General features: G+C 37.9%; 1 protein-coding gene across 2 annotated transcripts in view; it reads right to left on the bottom strand.

The window, feature by feature from the left end:
- LOC139122020 (ATP-binding cassette sub-family C member 8-like) overlaps positions 1 to 25,630 on the bottom strand; it is a 52,121-nt gene extending 26,491 nt beyond the window's left edge. The window contains exons 1-10 of one of the 2 annotated variants that reach the window (XM_070687382.1): positions 24,931 to 25,630; positions 15,649 to 15,888; positions 14,362 to 14,553; positions 12,299 to 12,451; positions 9,255 to 9,410; positions 7,868 to 8,002; positions 3,019 to 3,181; positions 2,407 to 2,447; positions 1,385 to 1,654; positions 517 to 678 (exon numbers count right to left, since the gene is read on the bottom strand). In XM_070687382.1, the coding sequence (XP_070543483.1) occupies positions 517 to 678; positions 1,385 to 1,654; positions 2,407 to 2,447; positions 3,019 to 3,181; positions 7,868 to 8,002; positions 9,255 to 9,410; positions 12,299 to 12,451; positions 14,362 to 14,553; positions 15,649 to 15,888; positions 24,931 to 25,542 (2,124 nt within the window). In that variant the 5' untranslated portion in view covers positions 25,543 to 25,630. The remainder of the gene's footprint in view (positions 1 to 516; positions 679 to 1,384; positions 1,655 to 2,406; positions 2,448 to 3,018; positions 3,182 to 7,867; positions 8,003 to 9,254; positions 9,411 to 12,298; positions 12,452 to 14,361; positions 14,554 to 15,648; positions 15,889 to 24,930) is intronic. The other variant, XM_070687384.1, reaches the window with a different exon arrangement.
- Between the last annotated feature and the right edge of the window lie 447 nt (positions 25,631 to 26,077).

Below are 26,077 nucleotides of genomic sequence, written 5' to 3'. Positions count from 1 at the left end.
AATCGTTCTGTATAGACCTTTATGTAGTTTTCTCACAGCAAATGTTCATTGTTCAAAGTGGTGCATTTGACACCGGCCAATTACCATCACCTTCATGTAGTTCAGAAAATTTTGCCACAGTTACCATAGAAAGAGAAAATCTAACCAATCACAGATTTTAAGCGGGTGGCCGCTTTTTAAAAGCAGCGCCCTCACATGGGCATTTTGAATACCAAGGAACGCCCCTTTGACCATATATGGGCATATTTAGATTACAGGTGACTGTATACCTTTAAAGTGTAAGACAAATATTCCAAAAGTAAATCAAATTAAGTTACATCTTCTCCAAACATAATAATTCAGGGCAAGTAGGGTAAACTTTCCTCGCTGACATTGGAAATACTTGGCAAAACAAAATCTGAAGCATTTGAAATCGAATACGCTCGTAAAATTGACACCGTATGTTTTGTACCCGTACACTGTCAATGGATTCTGCCAATGTCTTACTTTTTTAGATCAGATAAAGGGTAGTCATACCTGTATGGCAACATCTCTTGGCAAATCTGAAATGTCAGCGTCACTTTTCACAGGTAACCTTGATAATTCAGTGGTGTATGACGGTGGGGTTTCTGAGATTAATTTTGCAGTTTCATGCATAGTTGACATGTCAATGTAACCTGATCCGGAGAGGTCACTGACCTTAAACAGAAGATATAAAACATGTAAATATAAAGTAAATATATTTTCCAAACCAACACATAGAAACACACATACACACAAACAATATATATATATATATATATATATATATATATATATATATATATATATATATATATATATATATATGAGAGAGAGAGAGAGAGAGAGAGAGAGAGAGAGAGAGAGAGGGTGGCCCTACCTCACACCATTTGATATCTTGACAAACTGTGAAACATTTTACTTCCAATTGACAAATTTAAAATAAGCTGCACAAAATATATTTGGTTTTGGTATATGGTGAATTGTATCTGACTGCCATAAAAAAAATTGCAAGTTACTTTGAAAAATTAAAGTGTAGAATTTTCTAAAGTCAAGTATCTAGCCTAAGGATTCGCCCTGACAATGACAACACATATTTTGTAGGCTACATACAATAGATGACTAGGATTTTCTTTTGTTTCTTCGACATTCAAGGCCGTTTTATCAGCAACCTGGTATGCAGAATAACGTATCAAAATTAAAGGTTTTTGTCTATCATTTGTAAAATTCTTGGCATGAGTATATGATAAATCTGTTATTACCTAATATCGCCAGTTTTCCGAGTATCAGCATTTATGTCATTTGTGCTGAGTCAGACACTCAACTTCGTCTCTGACGAGGCAAAGGAACAAGTAATTTGGCTAATAGCCTCTAATTCTCCTACCTTCTCTCCTTCATCTTCACAAATTTGATCAGAATTAGACACCCAAAGGTCTCTATCGTCTAAAGATCTTCCATCAGCACTTCGTTTCATTTTGTCAAGCGCTAAGAATGCAGCAATTCTCTTACTGCTTATGTAAGCCTGCACTACCATTAAAATTATCGGTGCGACTACTGTCAATGCTGAAATCAGCGAATTCAACAGAGTCAGTGCGGGGAAAACATTTTCGGGCAAAAAATCTTCAGGTGAAGTCACTGCCATTGCAGTAAACATCTAAAAAAAAGAAAGAAAGAAAGAAATTGAGTTGTTGAGGTTCTTTACGATAGCGTATCTACTTTGACTGAAGAAAAATCTCTGCGTATTTCACTTAACACCCGGCTTCACTTCAACCTCCAGAAAGAAGTCGGAAACAGAAGGGTGGCTGCAAAGTAGTCCGAAACTTATCAGTGATTTCAGCGGATGGGCTAAGTTCAGAACGACTAAGGCATGTACCATTAGATCTTAGTAAGCACTGTTCGAGATGAGGCATGCATTCGCTTCACCTAATAATTTCGCAACTTATTTTTTCCTATTTCGTGCGGCAAACACACAATTTCTTTCCAAATTGATATGAATTTTTATCGACCGATCTTTGTTTGAGTTTTGCTTCAAAAATGAACGCAACAGTAACAGGGAAATTTGATAATGTATGATTTGCAGACGTTTTTCATTAAAATGCGTTTCTTCATTTAAACACTCTTCTGAAGATCAATTGGTCTCTTCACATGTAAGATTTTAGTCTACAATGATAGACTGCAAAGGGTAAGACTGCGACCTTACTCTCGGGCAATCTGTCCAAGCTTTTTGGGGTAATTATCGACACCTCCGTTGTTAGGTGAATTATGAGCAAAGAAACCATAGAAAGACGACGAAAACTGGGTTTCCTTTAGAAGTAAATGTGCTATACTTGGCATAGCGCTTTGTAGCATTGAAATCAACTATTTAAGCAGGCTGAAAACAACTAGATGTTCCCCCGTAATACTTACCACAAGCGCCATACTCGTCGGTAGGAAGTTTGGCAAAGTGACTGTAAGAAATCAAAGAAACGGGAAAACTTATCACCTAGAATGACCTTATATTATCAGGCACACCGGCAATTCTCTTACTGTTATAAATGACGCAGTGTACCAACTGAAACTGTGAATCTTGTTCACAAATGAGCAGAAAATTAAGTAATTAATAAAAGGAATCGCTTGCTGATGTTTACGTCACTAGAATGTCAAACGTAATATTTATTAATAAGTCCACCTCGTTGCAGCTTCTGTGCACTTCGTGTCTCCAACTCAAATTATGTTGAAAAAAGTGGGTTTTAGACATCTTTCACGTCACTATTCGAGCTCAGAAATAAATAATTCCAAGAACAAATATGTGAAGTTTTAATTGGAGCTGTTGTTATTTAAGGAAGCAGAGCATGCTGGCAGGCATATTTTGTACATGCTCAATTGTTACCTGAATGATAGAAAGTAACGCTCCAACCACACCTTGGAGCCGACTTAATAATGTCTTGTTTTTAGTCCACTGTAAGTGTTTTGGCTGGTCTAAATAACAAACTGAATTATAATTGGATTAATTGATTAAAAAAGCAATTTATTACTTGCCTGAAAATATGGAATATTTTCCGACCGAGAGTATATCGCTCATTTCCCTACGCCTGACTTTCTGAACCTCATTGCTGAGCAGGTCTTCCCATCCATACAACTTTATTAGTTTCATCCCTTGCAACATTTCATTAGTTTTCTTGACTCTTTGATCACTCTTTGCCTATTGGATAAAGATAAAGTTAGTGTGACTTTTGTTTTCTGTCGAGGCAAAGTGCGCCCGGACTCTTGGACAGATATCCAGAGTTTCAATGTTTTGCAACACTTTTGGTGTCTACCACTCTTGGGGGCTCATTTTAAAGCTCTTGAAGGAAGATCGATTTCGATATTCTTAATTTTTTTTAAAAATCGAATATTTCATTCCCCCATTCCACCCCATAGGGATAGTGGCCATTTAGAATTTCAAGTGTCGGTAAGTATAAGGTAATTTGTTCGGTTCCAAACTTTGCGCTGTGAACCTTGATTGATATGTTTTTGAAAGAAAGTGGTTGAAATTTTATTGAGAAAAGTTTGGGAAAGAGTTAAAGTCTCTCACTTTTGAGGCACATACTGGCTTAACCTTGGTAAATCTTGTTATCAACTGCCACTGATCATCTTTGCGATAATCAACAGTCTCACCTTCCTTTTGTAACATCTCTAAAATATTGGTGAGTATTAAACATTGTAATTATGAGCAGATTGAACGGAATCCATGAACAAAGTAGCTCTAGTCAGCGATATATTTGCAATACAGTCAATTGCACTTTAGGCCAGGATAAAAAAATAAATTGTTCATCGGAATCGCCGTTTCTACTTTGGCATATTTGGATTTTATTTGATCGCGGCAAATTCTTACTTCCTCATAACAAATATCTTTAGTACTGCCGCTGGTGGCGCCCTACACTTTGTCGGGTTTGAGCGGGCATGGGATTTTGAATGAGACTTCCGACGCGTTTTGACTTAGTTGACCGCCAACACGTTGTTGTGACCACAGTCGCTCGTGAGCTATTCAGCTCTGGGACTATTCGCCCCATAGACGAGTGTACATAAGCATTCTCGCTTATGTACACTCGTCTATGGGGCGAATAGTCCCAGACCTGAATAGCTCACGAGCGACTGTGTTGTGACGTCTGAATTTGGCGAATCACGACGCAAAGTGGGTCGATTTGGCCAGAAATTTCCTCCTTTTGTAAAGGTTAGTACATGTCACATCATGAGTATTAATTTGATCTCCAACATTCGACGTGATGGCCAACTGTTAGTTCCAAAGACGCTATTCAGTGTTTGTCGTGATATTACGTTCGGCGATTTGTTCAACAAGATTGTGACAGCAGACGGACGGTGAATCCCATTGAATGAAAATTGCATCGAAAGTATAAAAATTTACGGCAATGACAAAACACATGGTTGCGTCGATGTTAAAGTACGATCTGAATGATGACTATATAACTTCACTCCGATCACAGTACAGTGTCGTTAGACTATTGTGTAAAATGTGTAGAGACAGTGGTAAAGAGACCAAAACATGGGGCAAAGTAAAATGAAAAAACTCAGATGCAGTGTCCCACCAGGACAATATTATAGGACAATACTGAATTGTTGGATTTCAGTGATTTGCTGTACATTTCAGTTTTATTCTGAGAGAATGTTGAAATACTCAGAATATGTTGTGCAAACACTAACTGTGAATGTAATGGCCTATGTTATTGTTGGGAAATATAGTGTTGAATTCAGTTGCTAGTATCAGTGTTTCTTGTCTGAGATATTTCTGGTAAAAAGGGAAACAATTATCTTGCCTTGTCTGCATCTGTGCAAAAATGCCAGAGAACCGCGTCTACCTTCGACCTAAAAAAAATATAAAAAAAAAATTTTCGCTCGCCGCTCCTGGGACTTGGTCCAAAAAATCCGATGAACAAGTTTTTTTTTTCTGGCCTTACCGATGAATTTTAGTCATGACAGACAGACATGACAGACAAATGTAGCACTATGTTGCCCGCCTTGCTTCTTATGGACTCCCTAGTATAGTCATAAACAGTACTAAAAGTATCATCAAATTATTGTGATTGACTTAGACCTAGTCACGTGACATCGCGAAAAAAGTGATATAACATAGTTGAAAACTATACCGCTCGACGTGGTTGTAGTAGCTGCCAGGAACCCATATATGCACCGGTTGCATATTTGTTGTACGGCCATGGCTTATTCGGGGTATATGGCATATTCCCTTGTTGATTTAGACGAAATTTCAGTACAGATACTACAGATTGGAAGTACACATGACAAGCAACATAATATCTCTGATTTTATCAATTATTTGACTGAAAACTTAATTTCAACTATCAAGAAATGATTGAGAATAACTTTACGGTTGTCTCACGACTCTGCTTTGATCATACTCAAAATAAACGTTCAGACGCGGAATATTTTGCTAAGAGTGATAAAATTAATCATTACTGCTCACTTATCACATTCTCATGATTGGCTGAGACTCACTAATGTGATTATAATCCAAACTTTATATAAGATGGCTTGAGGGATAGCCTAGCCCTGCTGTGTGCAGTTATATAGCTCGCTGCCGCGTTCCAGCATAATGAGCATACAATGAACGTCGTCCACCGACTCAGCATTAGCTATATAGCGGAGTTAAAGAAAGCTGAATAAGACAACATTTTGGCACACTTAGTACACAAAAAACCCAACTTAGCTTTAAATGATAATGTATTTTGGAATATTTCCACCAGCGAGTTCAGGTATGGCAATTGAGAGATTGAGCGGTTCACAGCGGTGACTCATTGGTCATGTGACTACTTTCTGTACACAGGTTCGGCACACAAGTGTTTGTTAGGTGTAACCAGATATGAATTGAAATGCTCACGTGTTTCAGTATATATTCCAGTTGTCTGGGAATTTAAACTTTTGACACATGTTCTTCATTGAAAGTCTTATGACCGACATAAACAATATTCACAAAAGACAAATCCCAAAGATCAATAAGTATACAAATACGTAATTAGTTGAAATGAAATACTAAGTTTCTTTGACTGCTGTCATTGTGTGTATGCCAAACCGTGACAGCTCATTGGATATGTAAATTATAAAAAAGCTGACATGAAAGTGCAAAATATCTTTCACTAATAATGTATAATTGTGTCATCAATATACATAGCAAGTTTCATAAACTTTTTCACAGTCCTTCCTGTCTGATTGAGAAAGTTAGTTAAATATGCAAATTGGTAGCTTGCTGATGTAAAATGCTAAACAGCTGTAATTTAATAATTTTTATCAAAATTAGTAATCAAATGTTCTAAAAAATTTAAACCAACTTTCGGTGATGTTATATATGTATCTACAATGTACATAGCAAGTTTCTTCAACTTCGGTCAAGTCAATCAAGATATACATCCCTAATTAGGAAAGTTCGTTAAATATGCAAATTAGTAATAAGCTGAAGTAAAAATGCTAAATGACTTCAATAAAAGCACGTTTTGTCATCTTTGATTTGATCAATCCAGATGTATTTCTCTAATCAGGAAAGTTCGTTAATGTGCAAATTGGTAATTAGCTGGAGTAAAAATGCTTAATGACTGTCAATAATATTTTAACTTAGTATCGCTAATGTTCATTGCAAGTTTTGGAAACTTTCATCATGTCAATCCAGATTTATTCCCCAATTAGGAAAGTTATATAGATATACAAATTAGTAACACGTTTATCCAAATTTAAAACTTATAAAACAACTTTCAAGATGGTTATGTCAGTGTATCTCAAATATCCATGGCACATTTCGTCAGCTTTGATCATACAAATCCAGATATATATATATCCTAATAAGGAAAGTTCATTCAATATGCAAATTAGGGATTGGCTGAAGTAAAAATGCTTAATGACTTTCAATAATGTTGTGTCATAGTATCTTCAATGCACATAGCAAGTTGCGTCAACTTTGGTCGAGCCAATCAAGATGTATGTCCGTAATTAGGAAAGTTCATTAAATATGCAAATTAGGAATTGGCTGAAGTAAAAATGCTTAATGACTTTCAGTAATATTAATCGCAACATACATACCAAGTTTCGTCAATTTTGATGAAGTCAGTTCAAACATACCGGTATATCCCTAATTAGGAAAGTTATTTAAATATGCAAATTAGAAATTATCTTTCATGACATTCATTTATGTCTTTCATTGTAGATAAATCCGTCTTTAATCGACATTTAAAGCAAATCTCATCCAATTCCGTGCAGCCGTTCTCAATGCATGCCTGTTTTTTATGCAAATGAGCATGAAAGATGCAAGCCACACCCACCAAAACTAATCACTTTTTGCCAATTTGCAAACTGAATCTATGTACCAGATTTGATTCCGAGCCGATAAGCCGTTCTTGCGATATTGCACCAACAGACAGACGAACGCACAGGCAGACAGACAGACACACAGACACACAGACTCACAGACAGACATCGCTTCGACATTAGCTCACGTGTGTCAACACGTGAGCTTATAAAATGGATAACACATGGCAGTGGGGGTAAGGTGATAATTTTGTACTTAACTTAAGGTAGGTGCTCATGACGGTAATATTGATGACACCCTTTCCCTCAACTTGGATGTCATTTAAACAGCTCAGTAGTTTGGCAAGGAATGACATTGCCCTTGTAAATGATACTGACATTGCAAATCTTGCAAATGATTGCTATCATGTTGTATAGAAACACGTCAGTTCAAGGTCAAAAAACGGTTAGGGGTTGAGCTTGGGAGCAATCTTATTTGTAAGCTTAAACAACTAACCGTAGGCATTAAAAAGACATTTCAAGATCATGGCCATTTTAAGTCCTCAAGTTTAATAAACTTTAGTAGTTGAGTAGAACTTACCATCGCTTCAGTCTGAAACCTGTTGACCTTTCCCGTGAACTTGAGCTGTATTGGCAAGATGATTGCGCTTACTAGTAAAAAGGCAAGAGCTGGCAGGCCGACGGTAGAATATAATAGAGCAAAGGTGATTGTCAGCTGGAAAAGATAATAAATATTTAGTATAGTATAATAGTAAAGTATAGAACAGTGTGTGTGTGTGTTTGTGTAATATTAAGTAATTTTATGACAATAAAGCAACCGACAAGACAAAATTCAATTCGTCTGTCAATAGTTGCTGTTGTAAAAGTATTATACAAATATAGATGACACACAACTGTGCAACTATCTACTGAAAGAGATACTACTTGCTGCGTAATTTCAATACAATATGGGTTAAGAAGTTGTGATCATTTGCAACTGTCCTCCCGCTATGGTTTGGAAAATTGACAGGAAACAGTGTTGCAGTTATTACGTGGCGACAGCTATGCTAGTTTTTGGGCGACAAAATATTACAAGGTGTATAAATTGGTTTGTATATAATTGTTAACCGTATATGTCATCGTGCCATATACAGACACATAATTATTTTTTATTCAAAGTTCTTGTGTTATTCTATGTCTAATTTGATCTATGATTTTTCATGGTCATCCCAATATCCTAAACATATTATTAGCTTAACGTTGCCAAGGTGCATGCAAAGGATAAAGCATTTATGCGTGCATTACCAGTTTCTTTGTATAGAAATTGGGACCTTACTTTTACTTTTGGTACTCTCAAACATACTGTCGCTACTCTGTACAAGATTTCATCTGGAGCCAAAAATATTCCGGGAAGCTTCCGTAGTTGCAATATTAGCATAATGTTCCACAGCAGTCGATGTACAAAATACAGATCGCGCTTTCTGGGATAAGTTGAGGTCAATGGTCAGTAACGTTATCGTGAACTCGGAATTAAATAAATCGAGATTATTCAATCAATTATTAAATCATAGTTTCGAACAGCCCGGTTGCAATATTTATGGTGCCAATCCATTAGTATTCTATATTTGATTTTACTTCAGAGTTCTGACTAAAGCTCACATTCATGAGATCTGTAGAACCTTATCCATGGCTCTCCTGCTTAAGGTGTCCTATCGCCAGCCGGTGTTCTCACCAACTCTCTCACTCGACCTTCTCGTACTGGCATAGGCTAGGTATGTCCTCCCCAACCACCAAAGTCTATCGTGTCTTCGGCAAACCCTTGTCATTATTAATAAAGAATAGTACGTCCCGCCCGCTGATAAAAGAACTCCCATTGACGACAAACCATCTTGTGAGTACACCTGTTTCGTGAACAAAAGTGGTGGCTGTCCCTGCCACAATTACGTTTAGTGTAGAGGCAACGTCTATGATGATGCCATCGCACTTACCGCGTACGGGACAGTAATCAGGAAGATGATAAGCGTGACGCATCGCTGTATGGCACTTCCATCTACAGCCACATAATTCACAATATGTCCAGCGTTCAAATCGTTGCTGAGTAAAGCCGAACTGGAGAGGCAAATCGATTTCTCGTAAATGGCGACCTTTTGTGGAATGGATCAAAAGTACAGCAAATAATTAGGCCTAACATGAAGAAAATTTATGTTCATACAGCTAAGTTTCAAAATAATTCCGATTACTTTGTCAGCAGTCTATCTAAACAAAGGTCATCAGTGTATCTCTTTTACTGAATCTGTGCGTAAAGTTACGCATACGAAATGTGAATGTCACTCTGCACCGTGTTCTCACCAGCCCCCCCCCCCCAAGACAATTCGAACTGCAAAGCACAAACTCTATAATTTCCCATTACATGGGATGGTGAGGGTCAAACTTCTACACTTTTGACCAAATACGGAGTCAAATTCTATAACCTGAAAAGCATTCTGACTTGAGAGAGAGAGAGACTTGATCGCCCAATAAATACCATGTTTGTAGAAATTTCCAGAGACGAAAGAAAATGTTGTTTCTAGATCTTGAACAATTAACAGCTGTGTAGCTATTGCTATGGATATTAGGAGGCTTTCAGTAATAACAGGAAGAGCTTGGCGGAGAATTTCAGAAGTGTTTCATCATGTAAAATGTGACCCTGCCTCTATAGCCCTATTTAAAATGTTACTGTACCCCTTCACCAATTTGTACAACACCGGAACTGCTTCACTCCAGTTGACTTCCAGATTTACCCTGTAGTCGCGCCCTTCGTTTATGCCCTATCATTTCGTTCTTGTTTGGAATTGGTCTTGTTTATCATATTGAAACATACTATGTCTTTACCCCGGGTCTTTACACTTTGCCAAAAAGATTCAACTCTTCATGGTTAACTCATATGGAGCACATGCCACCTGATTAAATGCGTGTACTGTGTTGTACCCACTGCACTCACATGTGAAGTGAAATGACACTGTTGTGTGAAATTCCATTACGGTATCATATTTGTTGTACATATTCGCACTTCTAACCAGCTTAGTCTAACCAAGTACATTAACATCAATAATCAAGCATATATAAATACACTGATATAATTAGTTTGGTACGGGGAAAAATTCTTATTAGTTTTCATTGTTGACACCCATGTATAGAGCATTGATACTTTGGGTGAATTATTATATATTTTGTACATATATGCACTTCTACCCACCTTAAAGGTATACAGTCACCAGTAATCTATATATGCCCATAAATGGTCAAAGGGGCGTTCCTAGGTATTAAAATTCCCACATGAGGGCACTGTTTTTAAAAGGTGGCCACCCGCTTAAAATCTGTGATTGGTTAGATTTTCTCTTTCCATGGTAACTGTGGCAAAATTGGAAAAGGTGACAGTATACCTTTAAGGTGTCGATGCGCATAACCAATGCACTCTCTTTCCAGCAGTCTTTCAATTTATTTCTCATCAAAGATAACATACTTTCAAAAAGTAGAGGATCTAAAGTTTAGTATAGAAGTAATAGTTTCCTCGAAGAATGAAGGGGTACATATTTGGGTAGTCAATTTTTGTATGAATGATCACGATTAATTTGTGTCAAAAACTTGATACTATTTTATGAAATCTACTATCTCATTTGAAACAAGAGTATATGTAGGAAAAAACGACAATTTCGTTTTTGCATTACTCATTTTCGCAGGGTTGGATGACTGACATTCAACAAAGTGATTAAAATCATGATAAGCAAAATTGACATGACTCTTATTAAAAATCCAAGATACCCATTGCCCAAAAAGTTTTCGTTTTGTTACATAGAATTTAAAGAACATAATGTGAAAATTTCACAAAATTTGACACAGCTAAAGTAGAGAGGAGAAAGAGAAGCCAGGAGATTTGGTATTTGCATACACTTGCATTAATTTACGCTTCCCTCTGGCCAAACTTACGACTGCTTCTTGTTCTCAAAGCGGAACATAAACCATATTTAGTATTGGTTTGACAAATTAATGAAAATTGAATAATCTTTGCAGAACGTGATTTTTAGCAAATTACACTGTGTTACATGTAACGCCGCCTTCATCTAGATAAGACCATTTACGTCAATGATCAAGCATACATAAATGCACAGATACTGCTATTTTATTAAATTGAAAAAAAATGTTATTATTTTTCAACATAAACGCTCACGTATAGTGAACTGACATTATTGGATGGAATTCCAGTATCATATTTGTTGTACATATAACCTAACATATCTGTTGTCAAACATGAATAAATATAAATGCACTATTTTAGCAAGTTTTGTGTCAGGGAAAATTGACATTTTGGATGAAATTTGATAAAACATTCTAGCACACATGCACTTTCAATCATCCCTCGCTAATCGAGTCAAGTACATTGATATTTGAAATTAGGTATGCATGATGACTAACGTCAAACGTGTGCGTTGAGCATGATTTTTGAACATATACTTATGCAAATAATGCAAGTAACCGATAATTATGCAAACCACGCCCACCAAAACTCCTATCAGTGTGCCCACTGCAATTTTGCATCTGTGATCTAAGCAGTGGTTTCTGAGATACCGCCTAACTTGCGCACATCATCAATTATGCAAATACTCGCTAATTATGCAAGCCACGCCCATGAAACACTTATCAGATCTCAAAATTTTCAAAGCAGTGTGCCTAATTTTGCTTCAGTTTGATCTGTCATTCTTGATATATCGCGTCCAGGGACGGACGGACAGACAGACAGACAGACAATTGCCTTGGACATAAGATTCTGGTATAACAAGTGGTACAAAGTGTCTGAAATAGATACACGCTTCCTGCTCGTATTCACCACATTTCTGATGTAGACAAATTGTCAAATCAAGTGGCAATCAAGCAAATTTAAACAACTGTCCCGAGTCAATGGTAGGAAATCTGGCCTACAGGGAATACTGTAAAAAATTATACACACCACTAGACATGCACCATGTCAGATAGTCTCACAGGTAGTCTCACTTACTCGTAAAGCTGCGACCCATTGCACTGACAGCACTGTTGCGGTGTGATACGTCGATATCCACAATATTGGATATAATATGTTAGCGACGAGCATGAGATATGTCAGTACAAAAGCGTTAGTGAAGTATTCCTCAACAGTCACATACTGGGTATCCTTCAAAAAATATAAATACATAAATAAATATGGCAATGACGCTCCTTCTGTGAAAATATATGTCTAAATTCTGTTAAGTTTATATGTTTGAATGTTCAGAAGTTTAACTGTACCCTGATTGTCTTCGTCTGAATTCATTGTTTTTGCTCAAAAACAGTAACAAGCGCCATGCACCGCCAGCCATAGACAATTTAACAGTGCTTCTTAGTAACAATACATAATAGCGAATAATATTTACAATGTCTGCTGTTATATATGTCGAAAACAATCAATATTTGACGACCAGATTACTAGTCTACTCATACCTTTCTCTTAAAAATACCGTCAAGGACAGTGTGCTCACATTCGGTTTGCATTGGTAAATTCAAGAAATATTTAAATCAGAAAAACAAAAATGACAAAAGCAAATAAGGTCTGCAACTTAGGTACTGGAGGTCATCTTTAGGAACATGCATATCAACTTCTATAGCAATGGGACAAGCAGATCCTACATACATAAGCAAATGCCAACAGAAAAATTAGCCAGAGAAGCTTGGCAAAAAGAAAAGTGGGAGAGTGGGGAAAAAATAAAGAGTGGGAAAAAATGTACAAGGGATCTGGTAAAAAGTAACGCTGCCTCATCAATCTTCTATCCCCTACCCCCTCCTGAATATCAAATGTTCCACCCCTTACATAAGACCAGCTGGCAGGAAATGTATTTACAACCTTGGGGATGTTTTAATTAATGCTATGAGTGCTATCATTCGAATGTAAACAGCACTTAAATCAGTTACAGATAGTGAAATGCCTTCCACTGTTGGGGGGGGGGGGAATTACGACATCTGGAATTATCCTGGATCCAAATTTCTCATCAGTTCTTGTGTGTCTTACATGCAAAAGTTGCAAAAATTGGTTCGCAATGAAAAAATAACCTCAGAATGTATCTTTTAAGATTTTTTGACCAAAAATGACACAAATTGCCCCAAAACAGTAATATTTCCAATTTTGTCATAATTTCAACAATTAGAAGGGTAACACCCTTGCAAACATCCAATCCAAATTTGAGAGCAATAGGGCTAGCATTTTTAGAGAAGAAGAAATTTTACTTAAAATGAGAAAAGTGACCAAAAAATTCAGCAAAAATACAAAATTCAAGATATCTTCACGATATTCATTAAACTGATTTTGATCAACCTTAGAAACCTGTATACCAAATATCAAAGCTATCAGATTAGTAATTTTTCAAAAAAAAAAGTTTTGACAAAAAATTTGGAAAATTGCCCCAAAATTACAAATATTAAAATTTCAATTCAATTTGTATACACTTGACTGAAGTCATCCTGAGGAACATGTATGCCAACTTTCAAAGCAATCAGATGAGTGGTTTCAGAGAAAAACATTTTTTGACTAAAAACTGAAAAAATTACCCTAAAAACAGAAACATGCAAATTTCATCCCAAATTTTAAATACCTACTTTAGAATGCCTAAATGAAACCTGCACACCAAGTTTCAACCCAATCTGACCAACGGTTACAGAGTTTTAGCAATTTGCAGGGTTTTTCCTTTGTTCCCCTCATTTGCATATTTTTGGCACTGACATGTTCATTTGAACAAATTCACATCTCCACCCCTAGGTGCACCTGTACACCAAATACTAAAACAGTAGGTGCTTGGGTTTAGCTGTTTTTGACGTGGACGGACATACATACATACATACATACATACATACATACATACATACATACATACATACATACATACATACATACATACATACATACATACATACATACATACATACATACATACATACATACATACATACATACATACATACATGCAAATGGCATGCAAATGAACTGATTCAGCTTATACGATTACCTCACATTGGTATACCAAATGTGAGCTAAAAATGGTTATGTACACTTACTGGTGTTTTCAATGTGCCTTTTGAGTAAGCTGTCACGTAGGCTAAAATTAATCTTAACAGAAATCCTGGAACAATTACAGCCGTGTCTGCTAATATCTTTATTAACAAAGAACCGACGAATCGATATTTGTGGAGTCGCCAAAATGTCCGCAATAGAGACGGCTTATAGTTTGGTTTCTCAGCTTGTCTTTCCTGTGAATGTACAAAAATGAGCGCAATTGCTGCATTAGTACTTCTTCGAGTATCAATCACTACAGAACCTGCCACATGAGGGAATCAGACACTGTACACACCTAATAGTAGTGACGTAAACTTGAGACTGTTTGAACATAAAACTTAGGACATCAACAAAACAATCTTTCAAGTGTACACAATGCAAAAGTATTACTCAGAAACCAAATTTGTTCATACAAAACTTACTGACCAAATTTAATATAGGCAGATTACAGTACAGCCTTCATGGATACTTTATAGTGAAATTATATGGTCTTTTTGTTTGTTTATTTGACGATTTGTGAATTTTTTCCTTTTTACTCAGGAGGGCTGTGATGGAAATTACAATTATTGTATTGCAATCAGATTACCCTCTTCAAAATTTCACAATGGGAAGGGGAAACTGGCAAAAATATGCGGGGAGTGGGTGAAAACTAAGTATGAGTGTGGGAGGGTGAGTAAAAGAATTTTCAGTTTGACGGCAAATTATGAACAGCTAATTGATTACCCTTTGGACTTAAAATTAGTCAGTTCACATTACTTGTCGTGCATAATATATCTTATCATAATAAGGACCCCTTTAAAAGTGCATTGTTCGTTGGCTGCACCTGCAAGACGAATCATTCGGATTGATGGAACAAACAAACTCTTGCGGGCAGTCAACAATTTACTTTTCAGCGACCCTCGGAGATGGCTTCACCTTATTGGGTTCAAGAAACAATGCCACCAAGACCCCTCATCTACTCCAAATGGGAAGAAAATACTTCGCAACCATGCTGATATTTGAAAAAACTATATATTCAAAGCTTAGCCAAAGGTTATTTTAATAGCACGCTCGCAATGCAAATCTGCTGTAAATAATTTTTAAAAGTTTGCAAGGCGATAATAATGGAGTCGCCATCCTGACTACCCTTCCCGAGACTAAATGGTCCATTCCCTGACGAACGGCGACATAACATTGCCAACTGTCGCGGGGGAAATAACCGGTTCTTTTCCAATATTTCTAATTTTTGAAAATTTATCTTAATGTTATTTTATTTCCTGACACCAAAACGGCACTTAAATGCATCTTACCAGTTCTACGCTAAACGCTTCCAAGAAGTCCTTGTAAAGACGTTCACTCCTATGGTTTTCTGGTACACTACCCAGGTCGGACATCTCTAGATTTGCTTTATCGGAAAAGTCTGTGAGAAATCTCATGAAAGATGTACCTAACAGGTACTTCAAAAAGTTGGAATGGTCTGCGGTGTAGTACAAGTCGGTCTTCTTCATATCTTTCGACGGTTTTCCTTCGACATAGCACCACTTGAGCAACTGTGAAACGACAAATAATACGTTAAACCGACAGAGTAACAACAAACAGTATAGAGTGACTCAAGCTCATAAAAAGAATTTATACATGAATAGATCATGTTGTCACGTTTATCAATTTTGCAAGTCATATAGTTTCCTTTCACACCCCTCTTTTACGAAAAACCCGTGATATTCTGGAATCTGCACTAACGATAAGTAAACGATAGTTTATATCTCTGGTAGAAACACGTGAATTTGGAGCATTCCTGCGTCATTATATATCATATATATATATAGCATAAAACCTTTGTCGAGATTGGGAGAAAAAAATAAATACGTAATCTTGAAACAGAGTCAAAGGTATGGAGCAGGTACATAACTAGAGGACTGTTCATATAGGAAACCCCGTTCGTATCCAAAAAGAATTTACAGGGCCTGTATCTCTACGGTCATGCTCGTCACCTCATTAAGCAAACAAAGTCGATTTTCATAGTTTTCGAGGTAAAAGAACGAATGAAATTGCTCAAAAATGTAAAATTTCTAACACTTTATAACTCTGCCATCCCCCCAAATCTCATTGTCTTTTTTTTGCTTCTCTTTGTTCGATACGCTCAATATTTAAAAATTGTGCGATGTAAATGCCATGTTTTATAAAGTTTTCGCATGCAGTCGTCAAGAAGCGTTTCGGCGGGTGAGGGGAAATAACGTAATTTTTAATGTTGGAAGCGATCAGCCTTGCTTTTTTATAAGAAAAAATGACACTTGTTCCGTTATATGCAACAAGGTAAAACGTGCAGCCCAGCCTGCTCCGCTTTAAGTTGCGGACAGAAGATATAATTTAAACTCTTAAGGCACTTCAAAAGCAATGAGTTGACAGGGTTTTTAAGGGGGTACTCAAAAAGATCAGATAAAACTTTCCAGAATTTCCACTCCAAAGCGAAGGTGCTTGTAAACGCAGCCTTAGAGCATATTCGTGTTATGTTGATTTCGTCGAGGGATGGACGGATGGATCTCAAGCCAAATTAACTCAGCGACCTCTCGTTACCTTGAGTGAACGTTCAACAACGTCATGCGACTTTTATTAGAGTTAGAAATAAAAGAGAATTTCTTTTCTTCGAAAGGCGGGAAAAAAGCCTAAACTAGTAATGTAGCACAGCAGAGCACACACTCTTCTTAAACCCAGAGGGGTTTGGCAAACCAGAGTGCAAAGTAACCATGATATCGTTGACTCAACGAAAGCTAGAATTGTACATGAAGGAACCATGTTGACAACGACAGAAAACCGAGTCCCCGACCAATGCCGCCTAATTAGTAGTCAAAGGAACTGCACCTGAAGGATTTGGAAAACCGTCAAAGCGCTAGACTGCCCCACAAACTGCATTTGGTCATTTCCAAATGTTAAACCCGATTCGCTCTCTACGGGTCAAACTTCAACGATGAGGGTGAGATTTTATTCAAACTATTGCGGTGAATGGGTTTAACTTACTGTAAGGGATCAGACCATAAAAACAGAAACGGTATAAAATACTAAAATTTATCAAAAGTTGCAGATACTCATCCTTTGAATCAAACACTTTGTCAGCAGTTATTTGTGTTTTTCATTTTAAAGTGAATGAATTCTTTGGAAACAATACTGTTTGTTTCTTTCTGGTGATATATATTTATGTAACATTCATTGTCATAAAAGTATTGGGTATAAGTCGTAAAAATATTCGCTCGCCACCCAAGTTGCCAACTCAGTTTTATAAAATCCCGGGTATAAATATTTTTGTATGGCCTTTCCAGAAAATATAGAAATGGAACTATTCATACTACACAGCTAAGCTTAAAGCCACAATAGCTGCGAATGTGTAATAAACCGATCTCAAAATATCCCCCGTTTCCTTGAAGACAAGTCATTGACAATGACATAGTCCCCACTTGTAATAGGGGAGTATTAGTCTTGATGGGGCAGGGAAATGTGGTCATTAAGAAGTATCACTGGAGTGTATATGTTGAGATCTATGGGCACATAGGTCTATGTCGTTGTTCCCAATTTGTAACACATGAGGCATGTCTAAGTTATGGTTCTAAATCGGGAAAAAAGATCAGACCTCTAGCTGTATTGGCCAGCAAAGAAATGCATATGTGCATAATAAATGAGGTACAAGATGTGACATCTTAAGGTCTAATATCCTATCAAAATTGGAAGGTATAGAACTTACTGAGTTATGCATATATATGTATAATCAATGTCAAAGGTCATCGAGGTGACATTGACATTTTGAAAAAAAAATTGTATTGCTAATTAATCCTATATGCCAAAAATCAGACCTCTAGCTCTATTCGCTTGCCCAGAATCAAGTATGTGCATAATTAATGAGGTAAAGCGTGTGTTGTCATAAGGTCGCCCATCTTACTAAATATAAATGACATAGCACTTGTGGTTACTTCTTTATTGACAAAAAACGTATATTTTAGATAAAAGGTCATAGAGGTCACATGACATTTGATCAAAAAATTTTTGTCCTATAGTTATCCCTATATACTAAAAATCAGACATCCAGCTCTATTGGCTTGCTCAGAATTACATATGTGCATAATTAATGAGGTACAGTATGTGGCGTCATAAGGTCTCCCATCATACCATACATGAAGGGTGTACCACTTGTGGTTACTGAGTTATCGACAAATATGTATGTTTCAGGTCAAAGGTCACCGAGATCACGTGACATTTTGTCAAAAAAATTGTATCGCTAAGTTATCCCTATATACCAAAAATCAGACCTCTAGCTCTATTGGCTCGCTCAAAATTAGATATGCGCATAATTATTGAGGTACAATATGTGGCGTCATAAGGTGTCCCATCATACTGTATATGAAGGGTGTAGCACTTGTGGTTACTGAGTTATGGACAAAGATGTATATTTGAGGTAACAGAGGTCACGTGACATTTTGTCAAAATATCTGAGATATCTGCGTGAATGGATGGACAAATGGATGGACGAACGAACGGACATGACCCAATCTATAAGCCCCCTGGACTTCATCTGGGGGGACTAAAAACTGTGTCACTGCATCCTTTTTGCAATATGAATACGATGAGAAACTAAATTTTTATTTTTTATGGCCTTATACGTGGGAGTCTATGTACAACTGCCTTATACATGGGAGTCTATGGAGAGCTGCCTTATACATGGGAGTCTATGGAGTTGTAAATTAAAAAGTCCTCTAACACGGCCAAATTTGATCGCATTGTGAAACAAATCGACGTGCATCTGTATGGGGTAAAGTACTATCCTTGCGCAAAGTTTGAAAGAAATTGACCAGGGCATGTCTGAGATATCTGCGTGGACGGACGGACGGACGGACGAACGGACGGATGGACGGACGGACGGACGGACGGACATGACCCAATCTATAAGTCCCCCCCCCCTCGACTTCGTCTGTGGGGACTGAAAACCCATTGAAGACTGAAAAACTGTATAACACAGTCACGAGTATCGAAAGTGCAAGCAAATTCAAACGTTTTAACATCATTTTAGATTTCCCGCCATTTTCAAAAACTGATCATGTGACAGAGAAAATAAGGATTACAATAACAAAATGTTGGCCATTGTGTGTTTTGCATTCAAGTAAATACTGCATTCTTTGAAGTTTTCCGCGGGGACGCCAGTTTATGGCACACAGAATCCAAATCAGCGAGCAGGGATACTTCTTTACACGTCCTTCGGTTAACACATTTACACCAACCAACTTTGGTTTGATAATGAAATAACGAAAATAATGCATAAAATTCACAGCTGTACTTTTTCTTAAGGAAACCCAAATGAATTTCAAAGTACAACAAATATACGCAGCGCCCTTTATGACAATATTTTAAGGTTGGAACAGAGATATATCGCTTCTACCATGGAGGTAAGAAAGAGATTAGGCAATTGGATATACCTAGGTAACTTTGCTAAGGGAGCCGTCATTATTTACGACCTGGGGGTCGGAGGAATTTCATCGGAAACTCTTAAATTTAGATACCTCCCCCTTCAAACTATGATGAATTTGAATACCCCCTCTAACACAGAAATTTTGACTGACCCCCCCCCCTTTTTTTGAAAAGTTAAATTTCAATAGATGTATTTGTATAATTTACAAAAATACAGAAAAAGTAAAGACCATTCAAATCCTGGTGTATCGTGCTAGATAATCATCGGTTATCTCATGACGGTTGAAAAAGGTGAAACCAATAAAATCATTTCAAAGTCACAACAAAATATAGATATATAAGGTCGAGCTATAACCCGTATATAACCACATACAGTATTGTTTACTATGGATGTGTATAATGACAGGGTTTTCACTGGGATATCTGACAGGCTTGACTTTTGAAAGTACAGAGGGGAGAACATGCGGGAGGCCGAAGGGGAAAGTGTCAGAGGGGGTTGTCCCCTGTCTTGCTTGGAAAATTTTGAGAAATTGAAGTGTGAAATGGTGCAGTTTGGTGCAATCTAAGAGGTGTTTTCAATGCGTATTTTTATTGAGTAAAACTATTAGAATACCCCAAGGGGAAGAGCACGACAGGGGAGTTTTCCCCTCTTGCACCAAAATGTTTTAGAAATCGGTTTGTGAAATGATGCAATCTGAGAGGTGTTTAAATTCATTTTGCACCAAACATTGAGTAACCCCCTTCTTTCTCTCAACATTTTGAGTAACCCCCGTTGTTGCTTTCAAGTTTTTGAGTGACCCCCCCCCCTCACATTCCTCCGACCCCAGGCCGTAAATAATGACGGTTCCCTAAAACATATTCATGTTCATTGTGATTGAACGCTCTCGATAAATCAAGCAAAAGTACTCTAATAAGGTAACCATTATTCAGTGAGCAAAATTTCATCTTAACGGGTTCAAGCTGTTTGGCATAAGTAATTACCGCGGACATCGGATTGCTCATCGGAAAGCAGATCAAATAACGTACTACACACTTGTCTTGGAAATCGATCCCAGGGCCTAGGAGTGGCACATGTAAAACAGTGTGTATCTTTGCGTCAGAGGCGGAATAAATCTTTTTATCCAGGAAATCTTAATCCCGACTGCTATGTTTGTACGCACATAGAGCCAGTCGACGTTAGGGACACAAAAAAACAACACGACCGAGGAACAAACAGGCAGTGGTTTTGAACAAAATCAATGTACCCGGTACTTCACCGATGTCTGTAACTCGACATGAAAATATTCGTAGCTTGACGCACTTTGAACATAGCTCGTAACAAGGGACAGTGGAAAGCCCACAGAACTACGCGTACAACTATAACAGCCACTCATGTAGTTGGCGCTCAGTGAAGATTTTTCCGATCAACAACTTTGACGGATGATGGACTGACCTTTTCTACCGCAATTGTTATCTCCCTCGATTCAGCACAAAATTTTTGTATGGACTGTTGATGCGGTGTTTACAGTTGTTACGTGGTGGTAGATCCTAGTCGTATTTACGACTGCTGCGTAAACAGTCACTGAATAAATTTTGTACGCATTTTAACGAGCACTGGATATTACTACCGTTTTTAATCGAAAACCGTCCGTATATGCGTATGACGGTTGTGGCAAAAACAACACAAGGAATCTGGCGTACATTGTTACTGCATTACTTTGACCAAAAAATCACCCAAATGCCGAACGGTGATCATACAGAACTCTGCTGCAGGTTTCTGGACTAAACGACCCCAAACCGACCGGGTCCCAGTCAGCTGTGCCGGGCTCGACGTCTACTCTATCAGCGTCAACTCAAACTTTCACTCCAGAAAACTTTACCCCACAAACTGGGAATATACTAAATTTACCTTGAAAAAATTTCAAACTGTGTATCGTATTGAAAAAATCTTACCGGGGCCACGGAGCAAATTAAAAACCAACAAACCACAACAGAAACAGTGGAATGATCATTAGTGTGCAAGGTCGCTGTATTATATGTCAGGGTGAAAAAATCTAGCTTTGAAATTTCTGGACGGCACAAACGTCGGGGCAGAATTAGACAAGATTACGACCAATGTGTTACCGCCGATGGTACATAACGTACTGTTGATAGCAGGCAGTTCGGTGTCCAGTGGAACACGATTCCGAATATATCACGGCTGTTGATTTGAGCTGCCTCCAATCGAAAATTTTTAAGAGAAAGACATGATATCAATAATTTTGCGAGATTATAAGTACCCGCTGTCTTCTCGCCAAATAGCTGCGATCAAGATCATTATGATAGAAGCAATTGACCGCCGAACACCTGCTTGCTGTTCTTATACACAACGTGTAAAAACTTATTATTCCTGCTGAGAAATACGACAGCAAATATTGCAATGTGAATTTCTTACTATCTTCCTCGCAATGGTTTTGCATCTGTGTTTATTTTATCACGGTCACTGGACCATTTCTGACGATTTTTACTAACAAAGAATCAGTTCACACTCATCATGGGAACACATTGCAAAGACGTTCACAAAATTTTCATCACATTCATCACATTACCGTAATCCCCGTTTCAAAGACGTAGGAAATGTATAATGATTTGTTTATCTTGAAAAATCCCGAACTGAAGCCTCTAAATACAAAATGATTTTTCTTCTGAACAACTTCCCGACAACTTTACAATCACACTCTGGTCATCACATGGCGGTTGTAACCGTACATGTGCTGCTGCCAATGGAGAATCAAAAGACTTCAAATCAACAGTCAAAACGTATGGAAAAATATCAATATCCAAGCAATGTAAAACAGAGTACTTTTGATACGGTCAATTTATTGTATATTATAAAAAATCTCCAGACCACTCGGAACAGCGTAAGATTATGATCTCACTCATTCGAATACTACACTCGTACGGTAGGGTAAAAATATGGGAACTCAGATCGTTATATACTGCTTCCGTCAAACGAGTCCGCTTAGCTAAAGACGGCAAAAATGGTAAAAAAGACGGTAAAATGACCATAATTATATTGCTTATCTCTGTAAATTTTGCCGACTGTTCGTTAGTAGTTGTCGAATTTCTTGAGTTTGTCCGAAAACTATTTCAGTGAATGACGTAAGTTTCAAGACACCCGAGTGCGCGCAATATCGATATTGGGATAGCAAAATCAGTCACAGACAATCGAGGAAGAACATAAGAGTCTATTAATCTGCGATTTAATTCATCCTAGGTTACCATGAAAGTAAAAAGGGTAATGTTGTGCCCTGTTGGGAAAGAAAAATTGATTAAGTTTTCAAAAAAACGTCAGCTAATACTCGAACAATTAGTAAAAAACTAGCTCAGAAAAACGTATAGAGAAGAAAGACATCACCGATCACGGCGATCTTCAGACCTTTTATCATGTTTCAGTCTGAACGGTCAACATTTGATGCTATAATCTATGGCAAGTGTCTCTTTTTGGTCAAATCCGACAGAGATGAATCAATCACGATTTAGTTTCATCGCCCCGACCCGACAGGAAATAATGAAGCTCATGGGCACCTGTATACATGTAATCGTGGCATGAACGTATACAATGCCCGTCCACTGCATGAGCCATTGACCGTGCATCGCGAGCAAACAACGGTTTTGGACGTCACGAGAGCATTTTTTTTTCGCAGTCTGTGAGCGGTTGAGTGGTTTGGGTAGGCTGCATACATGTAGATCGGAATCGAGTTGATTTCGGCCGAAAACAGTTAGAAAGTAGTTTTTTGTGCTCCGTCCAAATTGGATCCGCATGTTGCCGGTTTTGTCCATGGTAATCAGCAGAGCTGTGGTGGAGGCCGTATAACGCCGGGAATACACGTCGTCGTACGCAGGGCTAGGCCACAACATACTTCCAAAAGCGATCTATCGTAAAATATCGTACTGCAGGTCAACACATACATCACCCATTCATAGGCCTACAGGTACACATATCAACGAACAAAAGGGAGAGGCAATCTGCTTGAAACCATGAAGTAGTCCGTTTGTGTCTGAATTCATTGAGGCGCGTGTTCAGTAACCGTTGGTCAAGTTTTTTCGTTCAGTAGTAAGAATCGTTTATTCATTGTTGACATCGTAATCGATCCGATGTACACAACAAATGTTTGATCGTTTGCACCTTTCCGCGTCCCCTCGTGATTGGCAGCTGTTTGAATGCTTTCATCTATTTTTTGTTGGACGCTTCGAACACAGCATCGAAGCAGTTTTGGCATAAAAAATCAACTTAAAATGGAAAAAATGAGAGAATTTCGCCAACAGGGTGATGCCACAAGTATTCACAAAACGTAATATGTTGGAACAGTGCTTTAATTTACACCATGGTTGTTGAAAGATCCAGATTTTCGGGAGCATTCGTTGACGTTGTTACCATGTGCCACTCATGTTGGATTATGAATCCCCAGGGAGATAGGGGGTATTTATAGGCTCCCCCTGCCTTTAAGAAATTTTGCGAGATTGATAGAATTGAAATTAGTTGATACTCAGACACATCAAAAACGATATCAGAGCATTTGTATACATTGACTATAGACCGATAGACAGCAGGGATGAATACCCTCTGTCTATGATAATTTTCTAAACTGGCCTTGGATATTTTATTGACAGTATCTATACTTCTGATCAAACTTCCGTTAGATCTCGAAGTTCCATAAATCCACCGAACTTTCCGATATTTTGGCATACAGCAAACAAAATGTTTTATGATACTATTAAATTCCTCTGTAATCACGCGGTGATTCCTGAAACAAGCATACTAAGAACTTTAAATATTGGGTTTTGACAGTGTTACCATTGACCGCATTGTCAATGCGTAAGTTTGATAGCTTTTCGCCTTTACGGTAAGGTAAGCGACTTTTTCGCAAAGCACTGTATGAGTATTATTCCGTAAGGTTAAAGACGAGCAAGAGCCGGCGTGTCTGAGTGCATCTCCCTTCTTTTTGGATTTTGTACTATTACTGGCAAGCCACTCGGTGTCAATAACGTTCAACCATAGACAGTCCAGAAACGTGTAATTTCCACACTTTTCGTCTACATAATGCATTTCAAATAAATAAATTATTTGCAAAATAAGTGTAAAACGAGTACATTTCAAATAAATAAGTGGATCGTATCCGTACCTTCGTTCGTATAACGTTGAGTTCAATCACCATGCAGCACAGGTATAAAATAAGCAAAACAATTTCGGCGTCAAAACGGAAAATATGGAAGGCAGTCCCAATTTCCTGAAAGAGAGCGACCAGTGTCAATGATGATACCACAACAGCTGAAAGCCAATAAACTACGAGTAAACATGCCATCCGCGGTTTATTCCAGTATTCCATCCGTTGGTAATAGACTAATGATACAATAGCACTTAGAGTCCGAATGGCTTGGGGCAGAAAAAGGCCAACTGGTTTTCTGTGAGTCCGTGAAACCGCTGTGAAAATTCCCTCGATCATCGATGAAACCAGGACAAAAATTAAGAGAATGGATGTGAAATATTTGAAGTTATGGCCCGGATAGTGGGCGTAGATCCTTGCTTTGAAATGGCGCAGTTCAGAGCAGCGGGACAGAACTATCAGGCTTGTTACCGCTACCACAAGGAAGAGACCGTGAGCTAACTCATCGGAGAGAATTAAAGCTGCCTTGTTGAGCGTTGTCAGACCCATCGACAACACGACAGTATCCATTCTATCGGGTGATGTCGTCACCATCGATTGTGGAACCGATGTACTGTTGGCGTAAGCCATGTTCAATCGTTGACTTATGGCCAATATCGAAAAGTACGCCCTGTTCCAACGACTGTGGAGAGACACTGTAATGACCACGTCAATACATGTCCAAACGAAACAGCATTGTTCACTTTTGTACTTATCTGAGATGAGAAGACAATGGCAACGGGACCGGAAACATCCCTATAACTGCAAGACAAAACGAACATTGCGAACGAACGAGACGGTTTTCAACGGGTAACTTTTACACGGACACATAGTTGTGGAATCTAACCAAGTAACCCAGTCATTCAGTCTGGAAACCAGAGTAGAACCGATAATATGAAAGGCGAATTAGATAAAATATGACGAGGGTAAATTTAAACAAAACAAATTACACTTACAATTAACACTGTTAATTGAAGATGAACTTCAGTTTCACTTCTTTTCAATTATCATGTCACTGTTTGTTGGTCTTTCCGCTGTAATTAGAACCTTACAAACGGTAAGTGTAATGTAATAGTATAGGTAGGCAATCCATATCTTTTGACTTTACCGCTAAAGTACTTCCATA

This window comes from Ptychodera flava, chromosome 21 (genome assembly GCF_041260155.1).
Source record: "Ptychodera flava strain L36383 chromosome 21, AS_Pfla_20210202, whole genome shotgun sequence".
NCBI classification, from domain to species: Eukaryota; Metazoa; Hemichordata; class Enteropneusta; family Ptychoderidae; genus Ptychodera; species Ptychodera flava.
The sequence above is the reverse complement of the archived record's forward strand: the minus strand, read 5'-3'. Positions and strand labels throughout refer to the sequence as shown.